This window comes from Trichosurus vulpecula, chromosome 6, assembly GCF_011100635.1.
Source record: "Trichosurus vulpecula isolate mTriVul1 chromosome 6, mTriVul1.pri, whole genome shotgun sequence".
Lineage (NCBI taxonomy): Eukaryota > Metazoa > Chordata > Mammalia > Diprotodontia > Phalangeridae > Trichosurus > Trichosurus vulpecula.
In genome coordinates, this window is record NC_050578.1 from 65,229,474 (window position 1) to 65,250,836 (window position 21,363).

The window sequence follows — 21,363 nt, forward strand, 5'->3', positions numbered from 1 at the left end:
GGGAAATCTGGGACTTTGTGACTTTTTGAGTTAAGGGTGAATTTCTGAGAGTTAGGAGGCTGTTATTTAAACCTCTGAACAAGCATTCACACAAAGTAGGAGCATTAGGGAAAGGTGAAGACACAGCAGGGAAGCTGAAAAGCTGCTCAGCTCAGGCTGTGACAGAAGCTTAGTCAGTCAGATAGACAATCACTCAGTTGACAAGCATTGGTTAAATACCTACTATGTGTCAAGCACTGTGCTAAATGCTCTGGATCCAAAGAAAGGAAGAGGATTGTCCCTTCTCTTGAAGAGCCCACAGTTTGATGGGGGAGACAACACGCAAACAATTATTACAAATGGTCAATAGATAGGCAGGTAGATAGATAGATGATAGTAGATAGATGGATAGTATCTTTTTTCTTTTTCCCCATACCCTATTGTATCTATATGCTATCTAACATCTATCTATAACATATATAGTATCTACATACTACCTATCTATCATCTATATACTATATAGCTATATCTATAATATGTATTATATAGTTTTGTCTATACAGCATATACATACATAGTGTATATATATCCTATATATCTATTTTCTATCTATCTATTCTATCATCTGTCTATCATCTACCTATCATCCATCTATCTATCTATCTATCTATCTATCTATCTATCTATCTATCATCTGTCATCTATCATCTATCTCTATCTGTTGTCTATCTCTCTATCATATCTCTCTGTCTCTGTCTCTGTCATCTATCTGTCTTTCTATAATCTATTGTCTAGTATAAACTGATGATAATCGACAGAGGAAAGGCACTAGCAATAAGGGGCATTGGGAGCAATAGTTCAGGTGTGAGGTGATGGGGACCTGCACCAGGGTGGTGGCAGTGTCAGAGGAGAGAAGAGAACATGTATATAGAATAAATCTTATGAAGTTAGAATCCACAGAACTTGGTATCATATAGAAATAAGAAGGGGAAAATGTGACAGATAACGATGTGTCAATTTTCTTGACACCTAGGTATGAACCTAGGTGACTGGGAGGATGGTGGTCCCTTTGACAGTAATAGGAATGTTAGGAAGAGTGGAGGGCTTGAGGGAAAAAGATAACGAGTTCAGTTTTGGACATGGTGAATTTAAGATATCTAATATCTTAAGATGTCTAATAGTTGGAGATGCAAGTCTGGAGGTTAGGAGAGAGTTTAGGGTTGAATAAATAGATTTGAGAATCATTACCACAGAGATTATGATTGAGTCCATGGGAGCTGATGAGAAGGCTTCAGCTGAATGATTCCTAATTGGTTAGAGGGAGAACTGACTTCCCAAGCCAAGAATTCCAATGACAGCCATTGTCATTCAGCATCACCTAGAGTTGGAGACAGGCACTTGTTGCTCTCTGCTCCCACCTCTGGCTTGGAGAAGGGAAAACAGAGGGGGCTTTGCAATGATGGTTTGCTGGTGAGGGGCCTTAACCTAGCATTACTACTGTGAACTCTGTTCTGATTAGACAGCATAGCATTTATGTATGTATGTATGCATGTATGTATGTATAGCAATCAGGGTTAAGCGACTTGCCTAGGGTCTCACAGCTAGTAAGTGTCAACTGTCTGAGGTCAAGTTTGAACTCAGATCCTCCTGACTCCCAGGTGGGACGGCATTTGAGATTGTGGTTAGCTGGAAGAAGCTGTTAAGGTTATGTTCCAACAGAGAAGAGGATTCCACCATCTGGAGAGTGGGGAGGATTAACAGCCAAGCAGTGAGCAGAGTAGATTCATATGACACAGGTGTTCCTGAATGGACTGCTGACCTTAAGCTCTTGAGTTTTCCAGCTGTAACTTGGGGAGAATGTACTTTGTGAGTGGTTTCTCTGTGAATTTGGTTATATTGGCTAATCAAAATAAAATTTATCAATTAAAAAGACAACAACAAAAGAGCTTTGCATTTGCTCTAGCTTGGGTAAGAAGATGGTCAAGACCCCAGAGTTTTGAGCCATGTTGAATGGGAGTGATGATTTTGGTTTAAAGATGTTCAGGGCAGGGGTTTCCAATTGTCTGCCTTAATGACATAAAGCATTAGAGTAGCCACCTTTGGAATGCTTGGTTTTGAATGGGACTGTATCCTGATGTGCCTCCCATTCCCCTACGGACAAACTACTCCAGGTAGTTAAAATAGTTCAGGTAGACAGATGAATTGGCATGTGTGAACAAGCTTGTTTGGGATTGTCCATATCCATGCTGTAGCATGTCTGCCAAGCATAATAATTTTAGTTGCACTATAGTTTATCTAAGCTGTTCTTTTGGACCATAGTGATCCAACAGACTCAGCTGCACATTCAATCTGGCCACATAAGAATCCCATTATTTTTCTTTCCCCACACCCAGTTAGTCACCACATCCTGTGGACTCTTCCTTATCCCATATATTTCATGGTTCCATTGCTTTCTTTCCCATCTCCCTGCTACTCCTATCAGTCTAGATTTACCACACTACTCCAATAGTTCCATAGCTATTTATTTTTCTCATCAAGTTCTCCTCACTTCAAACTATCCCTATACATCACTGTCAGAGAATGTGCCTAAAATATTGCTTCATAAGCATCAACTTCACTTTTAAGAAACATTCAATGACTCCTCATTGCTTACAGGAAATGTCTAAACCTCTTTACATGTTCTTCAACATCCTTCACAGTATGAATTCATATGCTTTTTTACTGCTAATACTTTAAGCAAATTACTGCACTGTTCAATTTAATTTCTATGTACCCTGTGTATTCCCATTCCACTTCAAACTATTATCCCTGCCAGGAATCAAGGATAGTATCTTAAATCTTTTGACATCTTTATGTCATAGCAAAGGACTTTCTGTATAGGTGGTGCTCAATAAATGATGAATATTTGTTGATGTTGGTAATACATATTTAGAACAAGCCATTTCTGGAATAGGACATTTTTAGTCTCATCCCTTGCTTAATCTCCTTCCTCCAATCTTTAACATTTGAAAATTTCCGAATTTTATCTGAGAGGATAGCCTGACTCCATCTCTAATTTTCACACTCTGAACTTCCAACTCCATGACAAATATGGCTACACATAGAAACTTCAGATCCAATGTCATTTTAGAAATTCAAAAGCTACAAGAATCTTAGAAAACAAGCAGACCAAGATGGAGGCAGGCATGAGCTCCCTCCATTTAATTGTGCCATTCTTTAAAAACTGCCTTTTGCAGAATATGCATTATAAACAGTGCCCCTGTATACTGCAGATGAGTAGATTTGCCACCAAGTCAGATAAGACTGTGCCAGCTTACACTGATCAAAACATCTAATCTATCTGAGATAGTTAAATAGTATTTGAGTGGGAATAACGACACTTCACACAGCTTTACTATTAAGTATTCTCCCCGATGATTTGGTTTTATTGCTAAGCAAAATATTGCAAATCCTACACAATGCATACATTTATAATTTAAACACAAAGTACATTATTAGGCTGCACCAAGGCATCAGCAGGAGAAATCATACTCCTAACATATTGCCAAAACAAACAAAGCGGTCCTGTTGTCTATTCAAAAAAGTTTTAGGTAAATGAACATTTGGTTTTAAAGTATTTGTGAACAACTGAAGTATGTCTATACTGGGGAGAGGAAGTCTTATAAATGCACAGACTGAAAAAGGAATGGGACCAGATGGTTCCTGAAACTTGGACATGTAGTAAGGGTTGAGCCCTTGGAGAATAGTAATCATGAGTTAGCAGCCACTAGAGGTTTGTCCTAGAGCCCTGTTGTGCTATGTAAAGTCTGGCTGATGTTACAGAGCAAGAAAGGCTAAGGGTATGTATGGGTCATGTGATGGAGAGTTGTCTGCACAACTAAGTTTGGAAAGTCTGATCATCAGGTGTTGACATTGTCCATTGGAGGATTTTCCAGCTAGGTAGCATCTAGCCAGAACATGTCTTTTGCAGTCATTGCCTTAATATTACTAATAAATGACATTCATGTTGAACTTTAAATCATTCAAAGTGCTTTAATGTGAACCCAGGCCCTCCTGACTCCAAGTCCAGTACTCAGTCACTATGCCATGATGAAGCATTAGTCTATGGATTTTGTGGAGAGTGCTGCTTGGGAGTCAAGGAAACAAATGAGTATGAACTCTTCATGTCAACATTCCTTGGCGTCCGTAGATAATGTTCCTGAGATGAATGGTAGTGAGGGGAATGTTAGTGAGGGATGTTCAGATTTACGTTGAGATTTTCCTTTGGAATGATCTCCAACAAAAAGGAGGGGTATTTATGGTATGATCTGCTCCCTTTCAAGGAAAGAACCACTTATGGTCTCCTTTTATCTGGGAAGAGGAGCCTGAGAGGAGATTCCAAAAGCCTGACATATTCCTGGTACTGGATGCTTATTGTTAATTATTAATTGTTAATTGTTAATCATGATGATTACTAAATGTAATTACAAGTAATGATGAACAAGTTTATGGTAGAGAGAATATGATCAACCAAAACACAAGTGGCCAGAATATGCCCAAGTTTTAAACCCTAGATGACGGGAGTCTAGGCCTGGTTTATCTCAATAGAAGGACAAATACAAGAATCATGCAGAAAGGGATAGGTTGCCATCTGCAGTTTTGGAGAGAGCATTGGAATTGGTGAGATCACAAATCCATTTGAGTATTTGAGTCTAATGGGAAGAAACAGACCAAAGTTAGAGTGTTCAATGTCACTATTTCTCACTATGGCCTTTGTTGACCCCATGGAACTTGAGAACAGCATCGGGACTAGAAAGAGCCCAGACAGTTGTTGGCCATATGTGGCATAGCATTTCAGCCGAGCGACAGGGCTTTGGAAATCTCTCTCCGCTAGCTAATTATATCCTGTTTGTCAGCCAACAACATCCACTTATTCTCAGATGACAACAGTGCCAGCTAATTAGCTTTTGTTTATGTTTTGACTATTGAGAAATTTAAATTCTATTCGTTTGGCCATGTAGAATAAACGCAGTAGAACCCTTGCCTTTGATCCAGTTCTTCGAAGAATACAGCTTTCTTCTGCTGGATGACACTTGAACTTGTTTAAAAATGGAAACCGTGCTGTAGGTCAGATAGAAAAAAAGAGATACTGCAAACTAGTTAATTGGGAAACCTGATTATCATTTATCTAACTACAGATTTGGCAGACTTCTTATGGAGCAGATTAAACAGTATGATTGAAATTGGACTCACAGGACCCATGTTAGAATCTATTGTGACCTCAGATAAATCACTTAACTTCCCTAAGCCTCAGTTTCCTGATCTGTAAAAGGAGGGAGGTGGCATACAAAGCTTCTTCTGTAAGGTCTCCTCCAGCCTAGTCAACAAGCATTGATTAAGGGCCTACCATATGCCATGCACTGTGTTGAGCACTGGGGATACAAAGAAAAGCAAAGACAGTCCTGCTCTCAAGGATCTTACAGACTAATGAATTCTAGGGCTTCCAGCTCTAGACCTATGATCCCATGATCTTAGATAAAGTCATCCAGAACAAGATGATTTTTGAGTATTTGTGCACAATTCTACCCACGCTGATCATCAGCTGTCATTGTAACCATTTGCCTTTTCAAAGATTCTAATCACACAGCTGGTACTTTTGAAAAGCTTTTGCCTAATGATGAAATCCCTCATTCCACATTGAACTTGATTTGGAGAGCTCAGGAGGACCTCTAAAAGGAACACGTCTGTCATAAACTCTCCTTTAGCTACCATTGTGCCTTCTTGAGTAGGGGAGGTAATTGACTGGAGGATATGCTAGACCCTTGAAGTACCACTCAGGCAACAGAGAAGCTTCCTTCCTTTTTTCAAATTTCTAGCCAAGAAGAATAGAGGTGTTCAGTATGACATTCCCTGCCATGCATGGTGGTGCTGGCTTTTTTTGCTAGACTGCATCAGCCTTTCAAGGCTATTAGCATTAGGTTCAAGCGCATCAGCTTGAAGATTGTGTTTTCAGGGCAGAATTCCTCCTTCCCGCCTTCATTTACCTATATCCCACACCCCCTTTGCCAGCCTCAGAGAGGCAGTGTGATATAATGGGCTTGAAGTCAGGAGGACTTAGGTTTAAATCCTGCCATAAACAGTATCTGTGTGACCTTCACCAGTTTCCTCATCTATATAATGAAAGAGTTGGACTAGGTGAACTCTAAGGTCCCTTAGAATTATGAATATATGCTCCTATGATCATCCCTTGTCTTCCTCTTCTCTCTCAGTAAACAAGTAGAGAACCATCAATGGTGGGATTGTGGTAACTGCTTGAACTTATATTGGAAATTTTTCAGTTATTGGGAAGTTGAAAAAAATATGATCCTTTATTGAAACCCTCAGAGGTAAATCTCTTCAAACTTGTTTCATCAAGACAAAAGAAAACTAAACATTAAAAAAATTCATTTACATCATGGGTTCCTCAGATAAATAAGCATAAAAATCAGTTTAGGCAATCACAAAATTTAAAGTACTAACTGTGGTATGCTCGTTAGTGCCTGAATGTCTCATAAAGTCTCTTCTGATTTTCTTTTTGGGATGTCTGTGCACCAAAGGAAAACAGCACATAGGAATCAGAGTTGAGAAGGCAGCTCTCAAGAGATGATCTTATTCCCAATGGGCTGCTACCTAGCAGAGTATTGCATTTCTAAGGTGGCTGGTGACAACTCAGTTTTGCACTTATAAAATGCCCATTTTCTATAATCAGGAAAATTCAGCAATGGTTACTGGAAATATTTCCTAAATTTCTAAAAGGGTTAAATATATGTGTCGAATGAGTAGATTAATGGTGAATCTATGCTCTTATCCCTTTGATGAATGTGGTCCAGGAGGTGTCAAATCCTTGTCACACAGTGGGAATTAAAAGTGAATGCCTATCATGCTGATATGTCTTTTGTTCTTTCTGTTTTTTCATATAGTTTTCACTACTAAACTCCACTATGGAAGGTCCTAAGGCTAATACAGTATTAAGGTATCAATAGGGAAATACATTTATTTGTGGAGAAAACACATATTTGCCATCTCTACATTCACATTGCCATTAAGTATTTTGAGAAAGTCATTATTTATTAAAAAGCACAATAATGGGACATATTCATACTTCTGGTATGTGAAAAATATGTTTCTGGTATATGAAAAAACTGAAAAAATGTACAAAGGGGCAATGGCATATTTTAAACAGATTTGCAAAGGTTCTGCTTTAACATATAAAGAAAATAATAAATAGGAACACCAGGTAATAAAAAGCCACTGAGACAGCAAATGTCTCCAAGGCTGAAAATTGTAAATATTTTAAAGATGGAAGGAGATAGAAAGGGAATTTTGCCAGTTGGTTCATCAGCCTGTGATATGGCAATCCTTAGCTGAAATTTTTCTTCAAGACAAACTCCTGTCACATACGGCAGTGTGCTTTTTCACACCTGAAAAAAGAGAAAAAGTTTCAAGATTCTGTGTGAACCAATTTAAAAGATTCAGTGTCATCTGATAGTACTTTGTTCATAGTTCAAGGGTGATTCCTTGATTGGTTTACTAGCCCTGTTTACAGGGAGGCAGTGATGGCGTTTGAGGATACCACCTTGGCTATCCCCAAGTATCAAGAAGCTAAATGTCTAACTTTGTGGACCAAAAAGCCATTAAAATTTTTTAAAAAGATAATTAGATTCTATTTGCTCTCTAAGAAAAGATTGAGTTAAAGTATGGGCAAGAGAATTAGGAATTAGCTGAATTGTTTATACTTAATTGTTTAGATGAGTTTGAAGTCATGTTCCAGAATTTGTATGGTTTTCAGGGGTGGGGAACCTGCAGCTTTGAAGCCACATGTGGCCCTCTAGGTCCTCAAGTCTGGGCCTTTAACTGAATCCAAACTTCATAGAACAAATCTCCTTAATAAAAGGATTTATTCTGTAAAACTTGGACTCAGTCGAAAGGCCACACCCGAGGACCTAGAAGGCCACATGTGGCCTTGAAGATGCAGGTTCCCCAGTCCTGGTTAGGTCATCTAACTAAACTCTTGATCTGTTTGAATAAGAACTGACACATTATTCCACAATTGTTAATTTTCCAAAGTGTTTAAAAAAGGAGAGAGTGCTGGGATACATATAAGGAAAGTAGACATTTTTCGTGACTTGACAGCATGTAGGATAAATTAATTACATCTCTCAAACTAATTATTTTCTGTGCTATCAATGAAATCTTCATTTGCTTTTGTTGATGACTATTAAATTCACTGAAAAAGAAAACTAAAAAAAAAACTTCATCTGTTGTCAACCTGAACATCTGTTTTGTTTTAGAACTTTAATTTTTACTTATCTATTTTATGCATGGCAACAATTTTACTAATCTATTAGGTGACATCTTGTCATTCCTTTCTTAAAAATTTTTCAATATACCAGATTAAAATGAAGTTTATAAATATTTTACAAAGTATACATTATAGTGTATATAATACTTATATAGGATATTATAAATAAAAACATTATAGTATGACATTATATTTTAAAACTAAGTCAATTTGTGCCAATCCTGAGGGATCCTTAGGTATGGTTCAGCGACCCCCCTTCTAGTTTGGCACCAATGCATCAGATTACGTGAGCACCTAGAAGTTCCTATTTCATAGAGGAGGTACAGGAAAAGCTGAGAACAGGACATTGCTGGGGGAAGGAGGTGGGGGGGGGGATGGATCCTGTATAGTATGGGGTGGATGCTTCAGTAAAAGGAGGAAGAGGAACATTTTACATTTTTTTCCCTAGGGCTAGCCTTTTCTGAAGCTCTATGAATCAGAAATCAATTTCTTCAACAGTCATCTCTGTCACTTATTAAGAGAAGAAGATTCATCACCCAAGGGGATAAAAAAAGAGCTAATCTGATTTGATGTATTCTAAATGAGCACATATGTAAGCAGACATGTACACAAGCATCTCAGGCTTTTATTCTCATAGACTTCATTTTGTCCAGGTGATCTACACACGGTGGTTCTGGAAGGCGGGGAATCTTTATGATATTTAAAGAAATGGAGTTTTATACTATGTAGATTTCACAAATCTGCAGTCTCAGTAGCTAAGCCAGTTGCTGAAATGGATTCACTGTATGGATTAAATAACAAGATAGTTGATCTGACTGGGCAGTTACAGGATAGCTTGACTTGGGTGTCTCAGATCATAAGTTTATGGTCATCATCAGCAGATCCAAGCCATGATTTCTGCAGGCAATACCATGCCACCTCTTCTAGAACAGCAGAATGACCAGTCAAGAGTGCTTTTAGGGTCCATAAATCTACAATGCAATCATTAGATGTGTACCTTTTAACCTAAGATCAGGGTGACATTCCCCTTCACCCCATTTGGGTCTGGGCGTTTTGTATAATGAAACACCGATGCGTTCAACAATGGTGGTTTTGTGGCATTAATGCTCAGGGTCAGTATGCTGCACCGAAAGTAGCTGGGGAAAAATAGTGTAAAAATCCCCAGCTCTCTCGAAAGGATTTTGTTGTTGTTGTTTATCATTTCAGTCTTCTCTGACCCTTCATGACTCCAGTTGGGGTTTTCTTGGCAAAGATACTGGAGTGGTTTGCCAGTCCTTCTCCAGCTCATTTTATAGATGTGGAAACTGAGGCAAATGGGGTTAAGTGACTGGCCCAGGGATGGCTCCAACTATAATAGTAAATCTACAGGGAAATGAACTCTGCTGATTTTCCTTTATCTATGTATCTATGTATCTATTTATCTATGTATCTATCTATTTATCCATCCATCCATCCATCCATCCATCCATCCATCCATTCTCACTCATTTATATATATGAGCTTTATTTATTTATTATTATCAGATATATTTATCTGTCTGTCCATCCATCCATCCATCCATCTATTCATCTTTCTATCTTTCTATATATTTCTATCTTTCTTACTTTCTATCTATCTATCTATCTATCTGTCTGTCTGTCTGTCTGTCTGTCTGTCTGTCTGTCTATCTATCTATCTATCTATCTATCTGTCTGTCTGTCTGTCTGTCTGTCTGTCTGTCTGTCTATCTATCTTCCTATATACTCATGCAGACTTGTTTGGACTTATCGGATGGGATGCAGAAATCTCAATTCCAGTGGCTGGGATGACTGTCAGCTGCAGCTTCAATAGACCATTGAGTAACCTCATACAATTTCAGTGAATTCATTGTTGTATTCCATTTCTCCTTTGTTTTCAATCTATTGATATGTTGCTTTGAAACTTAAAAAAATTGTTGACCTTGTTCCACCCCCAACCAGTAGAGAGGCAGCTAGGTGGTATGGTGGATAGAATGCTGGACCTGGGGTCTGGAAGAACTGAGTCAAAATCCAGCCTCAGAGACTCAGTCACTATGTAAACCTGGGCAAGTCATTTCACCTCTGTTTGCCTGATTGCCTTAGTTTCTTCATTTATAAATTAGGGGTAACAATAGCACCCATCTCCCAGGGTTGTGGTGAGGATAAAGTGAAATATTATTTGTAAAGCACTACATAAATGCTGGGCAGCCAGGTGGCACAATGTATAGAGGAATCAGGAACTCATCTTTGTGAGTTCAAATCTGGCCTTAAATATTTACTAGTTGTGTGACCCTAGGCAAGTCACTTAACCTGTTTGCCTCAGTTTCCTTATATGTAAAATGAGGTGGAGAAAGAAATGGCAAACCACCACCGTATCTTTGCCAATGGGGTCACCAAGAGTCAGACATGACTGAAAAACAACCGTGCAACAATAATATAAATGTTAGCTGGTATTATTAATGAGGGATCCAGAGACTAGATCATATCTTGTATGGCTTTTGAATCACTAATGGCATGATCAAAAGAGTTTATCTCACTGAATTCACATTAACTGCCAATCTATACATTTTTTGGCAATTCCCTTTTTAAAATAAAATTTAGTTGATATCTTTTGTTTTTCCCAGTGTCTAACTTTCCTCCTGTATCCTTTCCACAATCTCTTTTTGAAATGTGAATCATTAATATAAAGGCCTATACCAGAAACTGATATCCTCTATAGCACAGATCCTTAACCTAGGATCCATTGACTTGCATGTGTCTAAAATTTAAGAGATCTATGAATTTTTTTTTAAAAAAATTAATAACTGTATTTCAATATTATTGGTTTCCTTTTCAATCTTATGTGTTTTATTTTATGCATTTAAAATTATTCTGAGATGAGGTTCATAGGTTTCATCAGATTGCCAAGAAAACCCACAGAAAAGGTTAAGGCCCCTTCTCTATAGGGTGGAGGTTAGAGGCACACTCCATTTCATTTCTACAATTCTGCTAGTTCATGTCTATAAATTTCCAATCTGTCCCAGTCTCTAGATGACATTTCATTTCCAGTTGACACATTTGACAGAAATTACTCACTATTTACCTATTCCTGGTGAAAAGCAATTTCAGTGAAAATATGTTAAAGAAAACACAAAATAACTCATAAAATGAGTTAGAAAGCACAAATATGGCCATGTCATGTCCATCCTATAACAGCTTCAGTGTCTTCCTATTGCCCCAATGATAGCAGTATTTTCCTGTTACCCTTCTTTTGGTCATTTAAAGCTGCTCATCATCTGGCTTCCATTTACTTTCCCTTGCTGATTACATTTGACCCCCTTTCACTCTGTCCTAGCTAAATGAGCTTACGTGCTGATTGCTCTATAGAACGGATCCATCTCCCATCTCCGTTCCTTTTCACAGTCTGACTCCATGATTCCTCCCTTCCAACTTTTAGAGCTCCCTCTCTGAAAGGCTCAACTCAACTGTTGTCTCCTTTGAAGCCCTCTAGTCAAGGGAGTGCTAGCAAATGTTTAACAACTAACTTGGCAAAAAATAGCACCCCACAACATAATTTTAAGTTTAACATGCATCACTAAAATTTTCTTCACCAATTTCTCAAGTCTAGACACCCCTTAAAACAATAACTTGAGTCCTGATTTGTAGCATTTGTCAATTTCTGACATTTGAATGCTCACTATGAAAATTTAACTATCAGCTCTTGGGAGTTTGTTGGAGTTGGCTCTCGCAATCCCTACCTAGTTGTTTCTGCCCCATTGACCCCAAATTTTGGTCAGTGAGATAAAATTCTGAGATTTCAGTCAGGAAGACTTATCTTCCTAAGTTCAAATCTGTCCTTAGACACCTACCAGCTATGTGACCCTGGGTGAGTCACTTAACCCTGTTTGCCTCAGTTTCCTCATTGGTAAAACAAGCTGGAGAAGGAAATGGCAAACCACTCCAGTATCTTTGCCAAGAAAACCCCAAATGGGGTCACAAAGAGTAGGACACAACTAAAACAATTCAACAACAAAGATACTCATAAATGTTTTTTGATTAAATCTCTTGAATCACTTTCTATATTCTCTATCACTAGGGCCAGCACCTTAATAGAGGTCTTTTAGACCTGTGCACTACAGTAATATCCGCCTATCTCCCTCACCTCCAATCCTCCGATTTGTTCCTCTCATGGCTACCAGAATGATCTTCCTTTGGCATAATTCTAATCATGGCACTTTCTGCTCAAAAGTCTTCAGGTGACAATGCTGAATAAAATTCAAGTTCTTTTTCTTGGAATTTAAAGTCTTCCATAAACTGGTACCAACTTACCTTGCCTCCTATTTCTCTTATCCACATATTCTATTCTCTAGCCAAGATGGGGTACTCTATGTGCCTTGGACACAACCTCTATTTTCCTATGTACTTTTGCTCACACTGTTCTCTATGCCTGGAATGTTGTACCTTTTTGTCTTCACCCACCGGATTCCCACCCATCTTTTAAAGGCCACCTCAAATGCTACTTCCAACACAAATCCTTTCTTGATCTCTCTTGCCATTAATCATTCTCACACTCAGTATTAGGTGTGGATCCTCAAAGCATGTCCTTAGGTTGACAGGACAGTGATCCAATCAGGATCAAGTTGGAAATGCAGCCAAAACTATTTTTTGTAAGTCCTTCTTGTCACGAATTCAGCCCTTATGGGAACACACTGATCCTTAGAAATGAGGGCAAGGATAGGGGGACAAGGAAGAGCAGAGAGAAGGAATGATAGTACCAGATACCAGATAACCTGGTTCAGAGTCACACAAATGCACATTTTGTTCTACTTGTTTCCTCCTGGTTAAAATGCCAGGGAGACCTGCCCAAATCATGGGAAATAGAAACAGATTTAACTACAGCAGAAAGATACTCCTCAATGGTAGGCATTAAAGACATCCCTATTTGATTCACCTGGGTTAACTTGCCCTGCCTCAGTTACCTAGAATGATCCCCCAGCCAAGCATCACAGCTTGACTAGAGCTCCTCATGGCCACTTTGTACTCAGGCAATAAGGAAGTGAAATCAACAATATAAGCCTTTAGTGCCTTAAGTGAATCAAGTCATGACGAAGATCTCTTTTTTAAGACAAAACTAGCCTAATTTGCATGGGGGAGGGGTTAGGATATTGCTTTTACTATGACTGGGATACAGGGTGTCCCACAAATCTGAGTGCATTTTAAATCCTAAAACCAGATAGTGTTTGCTGTGGCCAAGGACTGCATAATTTTTCATCTTCTTAGTACTTAGCCTGGTGCTTTGAATATTGTAAGTTCTTAACAATGTACAATCTCTGACATAGATATTTATTAGTATCTAGGAAATTAGCTAGGAAAGTCAGTGAAGCATAGGGGGAAGATTGCTGGTATTGAAATCAGAAGACCTGAGTTTCAAGTCCCAGGTCTGACAATTGATAGCTATATCTTCACTTTCCTAATCTGTAAAATGGGGATAGATACTCTAACTTCATCCCTATTAGGGTTGTTGTTATAGTTAGGAAAAGTACTTTATTCATACTAAAGTACCATGTAAATGTGTGGATTTCTATGATTATTAATTATATTCTTTATACTACTTCTTTCTAAATGTGGGGAAAAACAATAAAGCAATAGGTAATTGTTACAGGTATCATCGCATTTATTACAATCATCCTGGAAACTTGGGTGTTAGTGTCTAACTGTATAGATGAGTGCCTAACTATTTAAACCTGTTGGTTGGATTCAGATGATCAACAGTCCTGTAAGGTAGGTACCTCTATAAGGAAAACGAAGCCGAGAAAAGATAAGTGACCTTCTCAGGGTCATACAGCTGGTTATTAGTATCTGAATCAGGGTTTGAACTGAGTTCATTCTGACTCCAAGTCTAGTGCCTTTTCTACTATATCTCCTGGTCATCCTGTTTTTTTGCCTTGTTTCTGAGTAGTATGATGGGCCATGGAATAGGACAGTTAGTGAAGAAGAGTAAGAACATGTGGTTTCTCCTCTTGTATGCCACATTGGATAGACTCTTCTCGTTCTAGCCCTGTTTGTATATGAAACGTTGTTGTTGTTGTTGAGTCATTCAGTTGCATTTGACTCTTCTTGACCCCATCTGGGGTTTTCTTGGCAAAGATACTAGAGTAGTTCACCAATTCCTTCTTCAGTTCATTTTACAGATGAGGAAACTGAGGCAAATAGGGTTAAATGGCTTGTCCAGGGTCATACAGCTAGCAAGTTTCTAAGGCTGGATTTGAACTTCAGTCCTCCTGATTCTAGGGCTGGCACTCTATCCACTGCCCACTACATATAAAACCTCTTTGAGCCCTATTTGCTCATCTGTAAAATGAAAGTCTTGAAGGAGATGACCTAGTTGTAAATCCTTTCCAGATGTAAATCCTTAGATCTTATGATCCCAACGTAGGGTTTTAGGGGGAAAGTACATGATAAACCCCAACATGTCAGCTTTTATTATGCTGCATATATTATCTATGTCACATGGTTATTGTTGTCCTTACATGAGATAATATATATGAATAGCTGATATGAATGTATTATTATTTCTATTAAGACCACCTGAGTCACCTGTAGAAACAGCAACTCTAGAAACATTACTCAAAAGGTACTGTCAGACTCTGCACTGTACTGCCCTTGATGGGTGACCTTCTGGTATTCCACAGGTTATATAGATTGACCAGAAGGATTTCCAAAGAACCTCAAAAAATCCATTCAGTGGCATTCTTTTTTGCCTCTGAAACTTTTCTAAAGAATAATACAACTTGAGCATTTCACTGACACTATCCATTATTTTTTCAGTTTATAATGGTCTTGAAAAAAAACAAAACAAAACCTAAGCTGAGGCAGGCTAATGATAATGGATATTAATGAAAACCACAGCAAAGGAATGAAAACAGGAAACTTACATTTTTATTGGCCCAGGTGTGGAGAGGACTCTTCAGATTGTCAGTTTTTATTTTTCCCTTGAGCAGACTGCTCACCTAAGGAACAGAAGATATGTTTTGATCTATGAGCTCAGATAGAGAATAAAAACAAGAATAGAGTTTTACAGGCTACTTTTTCAAAGGGAACCCAGTTCCCTCGCTGGAATGTCAGCACAGACATGGCTGGCCTCCCATTTCAGCTCAGTGGGTATCCACCCAGTTTTTTAGGTTTCTCTGTTTGCCATTTGTATGTTCTATTTCTACTAAAAAAAAGAACATTGGGTCAGTGTGGAGTAGTGGAAATGAGACAGGATTTGGAGTCAGGGGGACTGGGAGGGTATCTTGGCTTTTCTATTTTTCACCTATGTGAGTCCTGGCAAGTAATTCAACTTCTCTGGGCCTCAGTGTAATTCTTTGTAGCATCCCCTGTGGGCTCACTCCTTCCTCTCACATTAGCATTGAAGGTTGGGTTTCTACTACTACTCTTGGGATTCTAGGAGTACTCTTATGGTTGGCTATCTTCCTCATACTTGTACCTTATGAACCCCCACCAATTTGCTTCCTCCTAACCATCAGCCAGTAGACAGTTCTTAGCAAATGTATTTATTCAAATAGCACAAGAGCAATAGTCACCAAACACTTTCCACATAGCCTGGAGCCCACTTTCCCACATATATATATATATATGTGTGTATACACACACACACACACACACACACACACACATATATATATATATACTCTATACATATATATACACACACACATATATATATAGTATATATATATCCCACTACTATATATATGTAGATATATATAGTATACAGGGGAAAGAGTGGTCTTGAACTTCTAATGATAGTGATACACCCATATGGGGAATATAGCTTGCCAAAACAACTCACAACTCTAGCATTGAAAGACCTTGGTGTTGTTCCTTTCTCCAGAGGGTCCTCTAGAAATTCAATGGGGAATATGATGGGTGAGTTGTTCTGCTGTTCAGTTAGGCTTATTACACAACACAGTGTTTAAGCTGATTTGGTCCAACTTGTTGGTAGGCTGGGTTAAGCAAGTCACTTAGAGGCTACTGGAATAGGCCAGGTGGATTGTTTGGCCAGATTAAGCCAGGCAGAAAACTTAGCCACTGGTCTCTATAGAGTGTGATGTTTTCTACTGGTTGGGTAAATTAACGGGACTCCCTGGGTTGGTTCTTTTCTGGGAGGGGTAGATGGGTATAGTCTTCACTACCTCTAGCTTCTGGCTTGGCTGGTTGCTATAAAATGTTTTCCAGTTGGAATGTTACACTGATCTTTTCAGCAAGGGAAAATGACCCTTAATCAAGGATTGGCAGAAGGCTTTCTTCTTTGACTCCTAAAATCAAAACTTCAATTCTGAGATCTAGTTTCTCTAGGTTGGAAGTAATCTTTCCATTTAACAATTCTTCATGGGTCAGCTAGATGGCACAGTGGATAGAGCCCTGGGCTTGGAATCAGGAAGACTCATTTTTGTGAGTTCAAATCTGGCCTCAGATACTTATTAGCTGTGTGACCCTAGGTGAGTCACTTAGCCCTGTTTGCCTTAGTTCCTCATCTGTAAAATGAGCTGGAGAAGGAATGGCAAACTACTCCAATATCTTTGCCAAGAAAACCCCAAACTCCAAATAGGTTCATGAAGAGCCAGACATGATTGAGACATAACTCAACACACACACACACACACACACACACACACACACACACACACACACACCCAATTCAGAGGTGGCTTCTCTTACTGAGGGACTTCATCTTTAATTATGGTGCTCAGTCCAGTTATACTTCCCAGACTCTTGTTGGGTCTCATGGAAATGAATGGTTTGGGAGAAAGTATGGAGTAGTTCTGTACTCTGGGACAAGTTCATTGTTTTGTTGCCCTCTTCACATGCAATTGAACTATTCAAACCTCAGGAATATCTGGTCATTGGATCCATATGGCTCTGCAGGAGAATGTGAGGCTGGTGACCTTGGACAGCCCTCCCTCACTCAGATCAAAGTTTACTGCAAGTCATGCAATCATTTCCCTGCTTTCACCATACCTTTAACCCAGTTCACTCTGAAGCTCATAGCTTCCAGCACAATAGGTCCCTGCCCTAGCTCCACTTCATGGCTGTATTTTGGGCTCTCCTGGCCCTGGTAACTTTTCTCTTTGGAATAGCAATCCTGAGGGTCTTCCCCTCCTAGCTTGATTTCGATGGCTAGAAGCTGTCCAGTCATCTTGATGAATATTTGGTCACTGGATCCAGATAGCTCTGGAGGTGAAAGTGAGGCTGGTGACCTTGCACAGCCCTCCCTCACTCAAATAAAAGTCAACTGCAAGTCATATCATTTCCCTGATGCCATAGTCTTCTTCGAAAACAAAGGAGAAATACAACAATTCAAGCTTCAGACTTCTTTAAGCTGTACAATAATGTTTTGGCATCTAAAAGGTTTTCTGTTTACATTTCAGGGTCTGTTCTGTCCCCCCCCATCTTATTTTGCTAAATCTCAAAGGGTGAGATTATTATGCTTCTTTAAAATGAGGGGATGTATCCGGATTGGCTTTAAGGATATTTTCTTCCCTATAGTTGATGAAAATAGAATCAATTAGACTTCTCTGGCTGTGAAGTGATTTTTTTTTAGACTAGAAATATGATTTCATTAGTAGGGGGAAGAGGTGGTGAAGAAGCAATCATCACTAGTACAAATTAGCACCTCCTTTTCCATTTATTGTAATAGAAAGGTTCCTGGGGTTCCTGAGAGGTTAAAGGATTTTTCAGAGAAAGAATTTGAACTCAGGTCTTCCTCATTCCAAAACCAGCTCTTCATCCATTAGGCCATACTTCCTACCAGCAAGAAGACAATAGCTTCTCCACATGAGAGCTCTTTGTAAAGCAGGTTTGCTCATTAGTAGAGCTTTTGCTCTGTTTAACTAAATCTCCTGGGTTTTGAGCAATTGTGGGAAAACTGTTGAGGGCTTCTCAGTTCATTTGGAGGCATCCTGGAGTAGGAATTAGGTGGTTTGCATTTCAGTAATGTCTTTCATACTATTTGTATGACCTTGGGCAAGTCATACAGTGCCTCAGTTTCCTAATTTGTAAAACAAGAGGGGTGAGCAGAACAAGGCACATCTAAGATCCCTTCTAGCTCTAACAAGTTATGATGCCAAGCCTCAGTAAGCCCTCTGCTATTAAAACTACAATATTAGCATTCATAGAGGTTAGAGATTTGACCTTGAAGCCCGGAAGAACTAGGTTCATAGGAACTCTTCATAGGAACATAGGTTCCATCTATGACACATACTGATTATGTAACCCTGGACAAGTTACTACTCATTGTTCAAGGTAACTTTTTTGGGGAGACAATTGGGGTTAAATGACTTGCCCAGGGTCATATAGCTAGTGAGGCCAGATTTGAACTCTGGTCCTACTGACTGCAGGGCTATTGGCCTATCCACTGTGTCACCTAGCTTCCCCTTCCAGGCAGTTCTTTAAGAAAATGAGTTGTACACAGCAAGCTGGCTGGGATTAGTAGATGGAATTTAATCATCTAGGAATTCCTTTTATCAAACAAACCATCCCCTAATTCCATTCTTAACTCTAGGATTAACATGATCATGAACTCATAGGCCAAACTGAACAACCAGGAGTTGCCTGAATCCAGAGGTACTGCAGCTTTGATGAAGCAGAGAAGGGACATGAAGAGGCACCATTAAAAGTGACAGTGTCCAATAGCCAGGAACAATACAATCCCTAATATAGGTAGTGGCACCTGACATTCCTATTGGTAACTTAATTAATTCCATGGCACCCATATCATTCAGAGACACTGAAAAACCCACATTAATCACCTGGGAGAAAAGCAAAAATGCCTACATGGCAGCCTGGCAAATGTCTGCCACTTAAACTAATTGAGCCTTTAGTGGACCATGTCAGAAACCAATCTTTTGCTCTCTCCCACTGGAATCATCTGTTACCTGACGGTCAGCAACTATGACAAAGAGGAAAAGACAAGAAATGCCCCTCCTTCAGGAAATTGTTGGCAATGGACCCAGCCATTCAGGCAAGGCAATAAGGGCCCCGTTGGGAAAGGACAAATGAATGGGAATGGAGGCTTGTCTACTGGGTGACAGCCCTTTGGAAGAATCAGTTAGGATTTTGCTTTTTTCCTTCTTAAGAGAATCCAAATGCAGAGTTTCTATGAAAACAATTAGATAGTTATGATGACGATGATGATAATGACAATTATTATTTCTCTTCTATCAAACAGCACATTTTAGCTATTTTAAATTGTTTTCTCAGTTATCTTTTTCCCTCATGATAAAACAAGAGATTGCATTAACTTTTTGAAATATCTAGAGAGAACGATATGCCAAAAATACATTATGGCAGGCATGTTTTGGGGAGCATTATAAGTAGGAATACCAGCCCTGGAGTCTACGATTCTGTGGTCAAATCATGCCTTTGATGATCACTACTTGTATGATTCTTGCCAAGTCATTTAGCTTCCAGGCACTCAGTTTCTCCATCTATAAAATAAAGGGCTTGGACTAGATCAGGGGTGGTCAACCTGCAGCCTTGAGGCCACATGTGGCCCTTTAGCTGAATCCAAACTTCACAGAACAAATCACCTTAATAAAAAGATTTGTTCTGTAAAGCTTGGACTCAGTCAAAAGGCTGCACCCAAACACCTAGAAGGCCACATGTGGCCTTCAGGCTGTAGGTTCCCCACCCCTAGACTAGATGGACTTTGATGCCCCATGGTGTGCTGGAACTAGCTAAAATGACTAGAGAACAGATTGTTAAATTTTATGCATGAGAATTTGTGCCCTGGAAATTAGTAAATGTTATAATTCATAAATGCTACAATTAGGCCTTGATTTATTATTTGTGGATTATCTAGAACACAGGTGTAAAACATGTAGCCAGTGGGCCACAGCTCCTGAGTGGGCTTGAACCAGATTGTGACTGGGAGGGAGAAGAGCCAAGATGGTAGAGTACAGGCCAGGATTCTCACATAAAAGAGGCATGCAAAAAAGAGCTTTTATAGTGGAGAGGAAAACGGGTGTGTGGCAGGCAATGCTTGAACCTCACTCTCATTGGAATTCATTCAAAGAGGGAAGAATATACTCACACATACACACACATACACACAATTGGGTATAGACATCTATTTTATCCAACAGGAATATAGGAGGGGAAGGGAATAAAAAATATTTATGGGGGTGAGCGGTAATAAGCAAGAAGGAGGATTAGGGAAGATAGTGGTCAGAAGCAAGACACATTTTTAAGGAGGGATAGTATAAAAACAGAAAGAGAAGGATAAACAAGAAAATAGGACAGAGAGAAATATATATTAATAATTATCACTGTGGCTATGAATAGGATGAGCTAACCTATAGAATGGAAATGGATAGCAGAATAGATTAGAAACCAGAATCCGACAATATGTTGTGTACAAGAGAAACACTTGCAAAAGAAGGACACACAAAAAGTTGAAATGATGGGCTAGAACAGAGTCTATTAAGCTTCAGCTGAAATGAAGAGGGCTGGGGTAGCAATCAAGATCTAAGACAAAGCAAGAAGAAAAAATAGACCTAATTGAAAAAAATAATCAGTGAAACTATATTTGCTACAAGATACCATGGACAATGAAATAATGTCAAAACATTTTGCAGCAAGTTTCTCTGATAAAGGCCTCATTTCTCAAATATGTACTAAATAGAACTGAATCAAATTTATAAAAATAAGAGCCACTACCCAATTGATAACTGGTAAAAGAATATGAACAGGCAGTTTTCAGAAGAAGAAACCAAAGCTGTCTATAATCAAATAAAAAAATGCTTTAAATCCCTATTGGTTAGAGAAAGGCAAATTAAAACAACTATGAACTACCACCTCACATCTATCAGAAATAACAAATGCTGAAGGGGGTGAGGAAAAATAGGTATATTAATGAACTATTGGTGGAGTTCTGAACTAGTCCAACCATTCTGGAGGGCAATCTGGGACTATTCCCAAAGGATTACAAAACTGTGCATACCCTTTGATCCAGCAACACCACTACTAGGTTTTGTACCCCAAAGAGATTAAAGAAAAAGGGAAAAGACTTACATGTACAAAGAT

The 21,363-nt window shown here is 39.0% G+C and overlaps 1 protein-coding gene across 1 annotated transcript in view; it reads right to left on the reverse strand.

Moving 5' to 3' along the window:
- Nucleotides 1–7,153: 7,153 nt before the first annotated feature.
- The window catches only part of EMCN (endomucin), a 137,477-nt gene continuing 123,267 nt past the window's right edge, over nucleotides 7,154–21,363 (reverse strand). The window contains exons 12-13 of the mRNA XM_036764785.1: nucleotides 15,210–15,284; nucleotides 7,154–7,418 (exon numbers count right to left, since the gene is read on the reverse strand). Coding sequence (XP_036620680.1) covers nucleotides 15,250–15,284 — 35 coding nt within the window. The 3' untranslated portion in view covers nucleotides 7,154–7,418; nucleotides 15,210–15,249. The remainder of the gene's footprint in view (nucleotides 7,419–15,209; nucleotides 15,285–21,363) is intronic.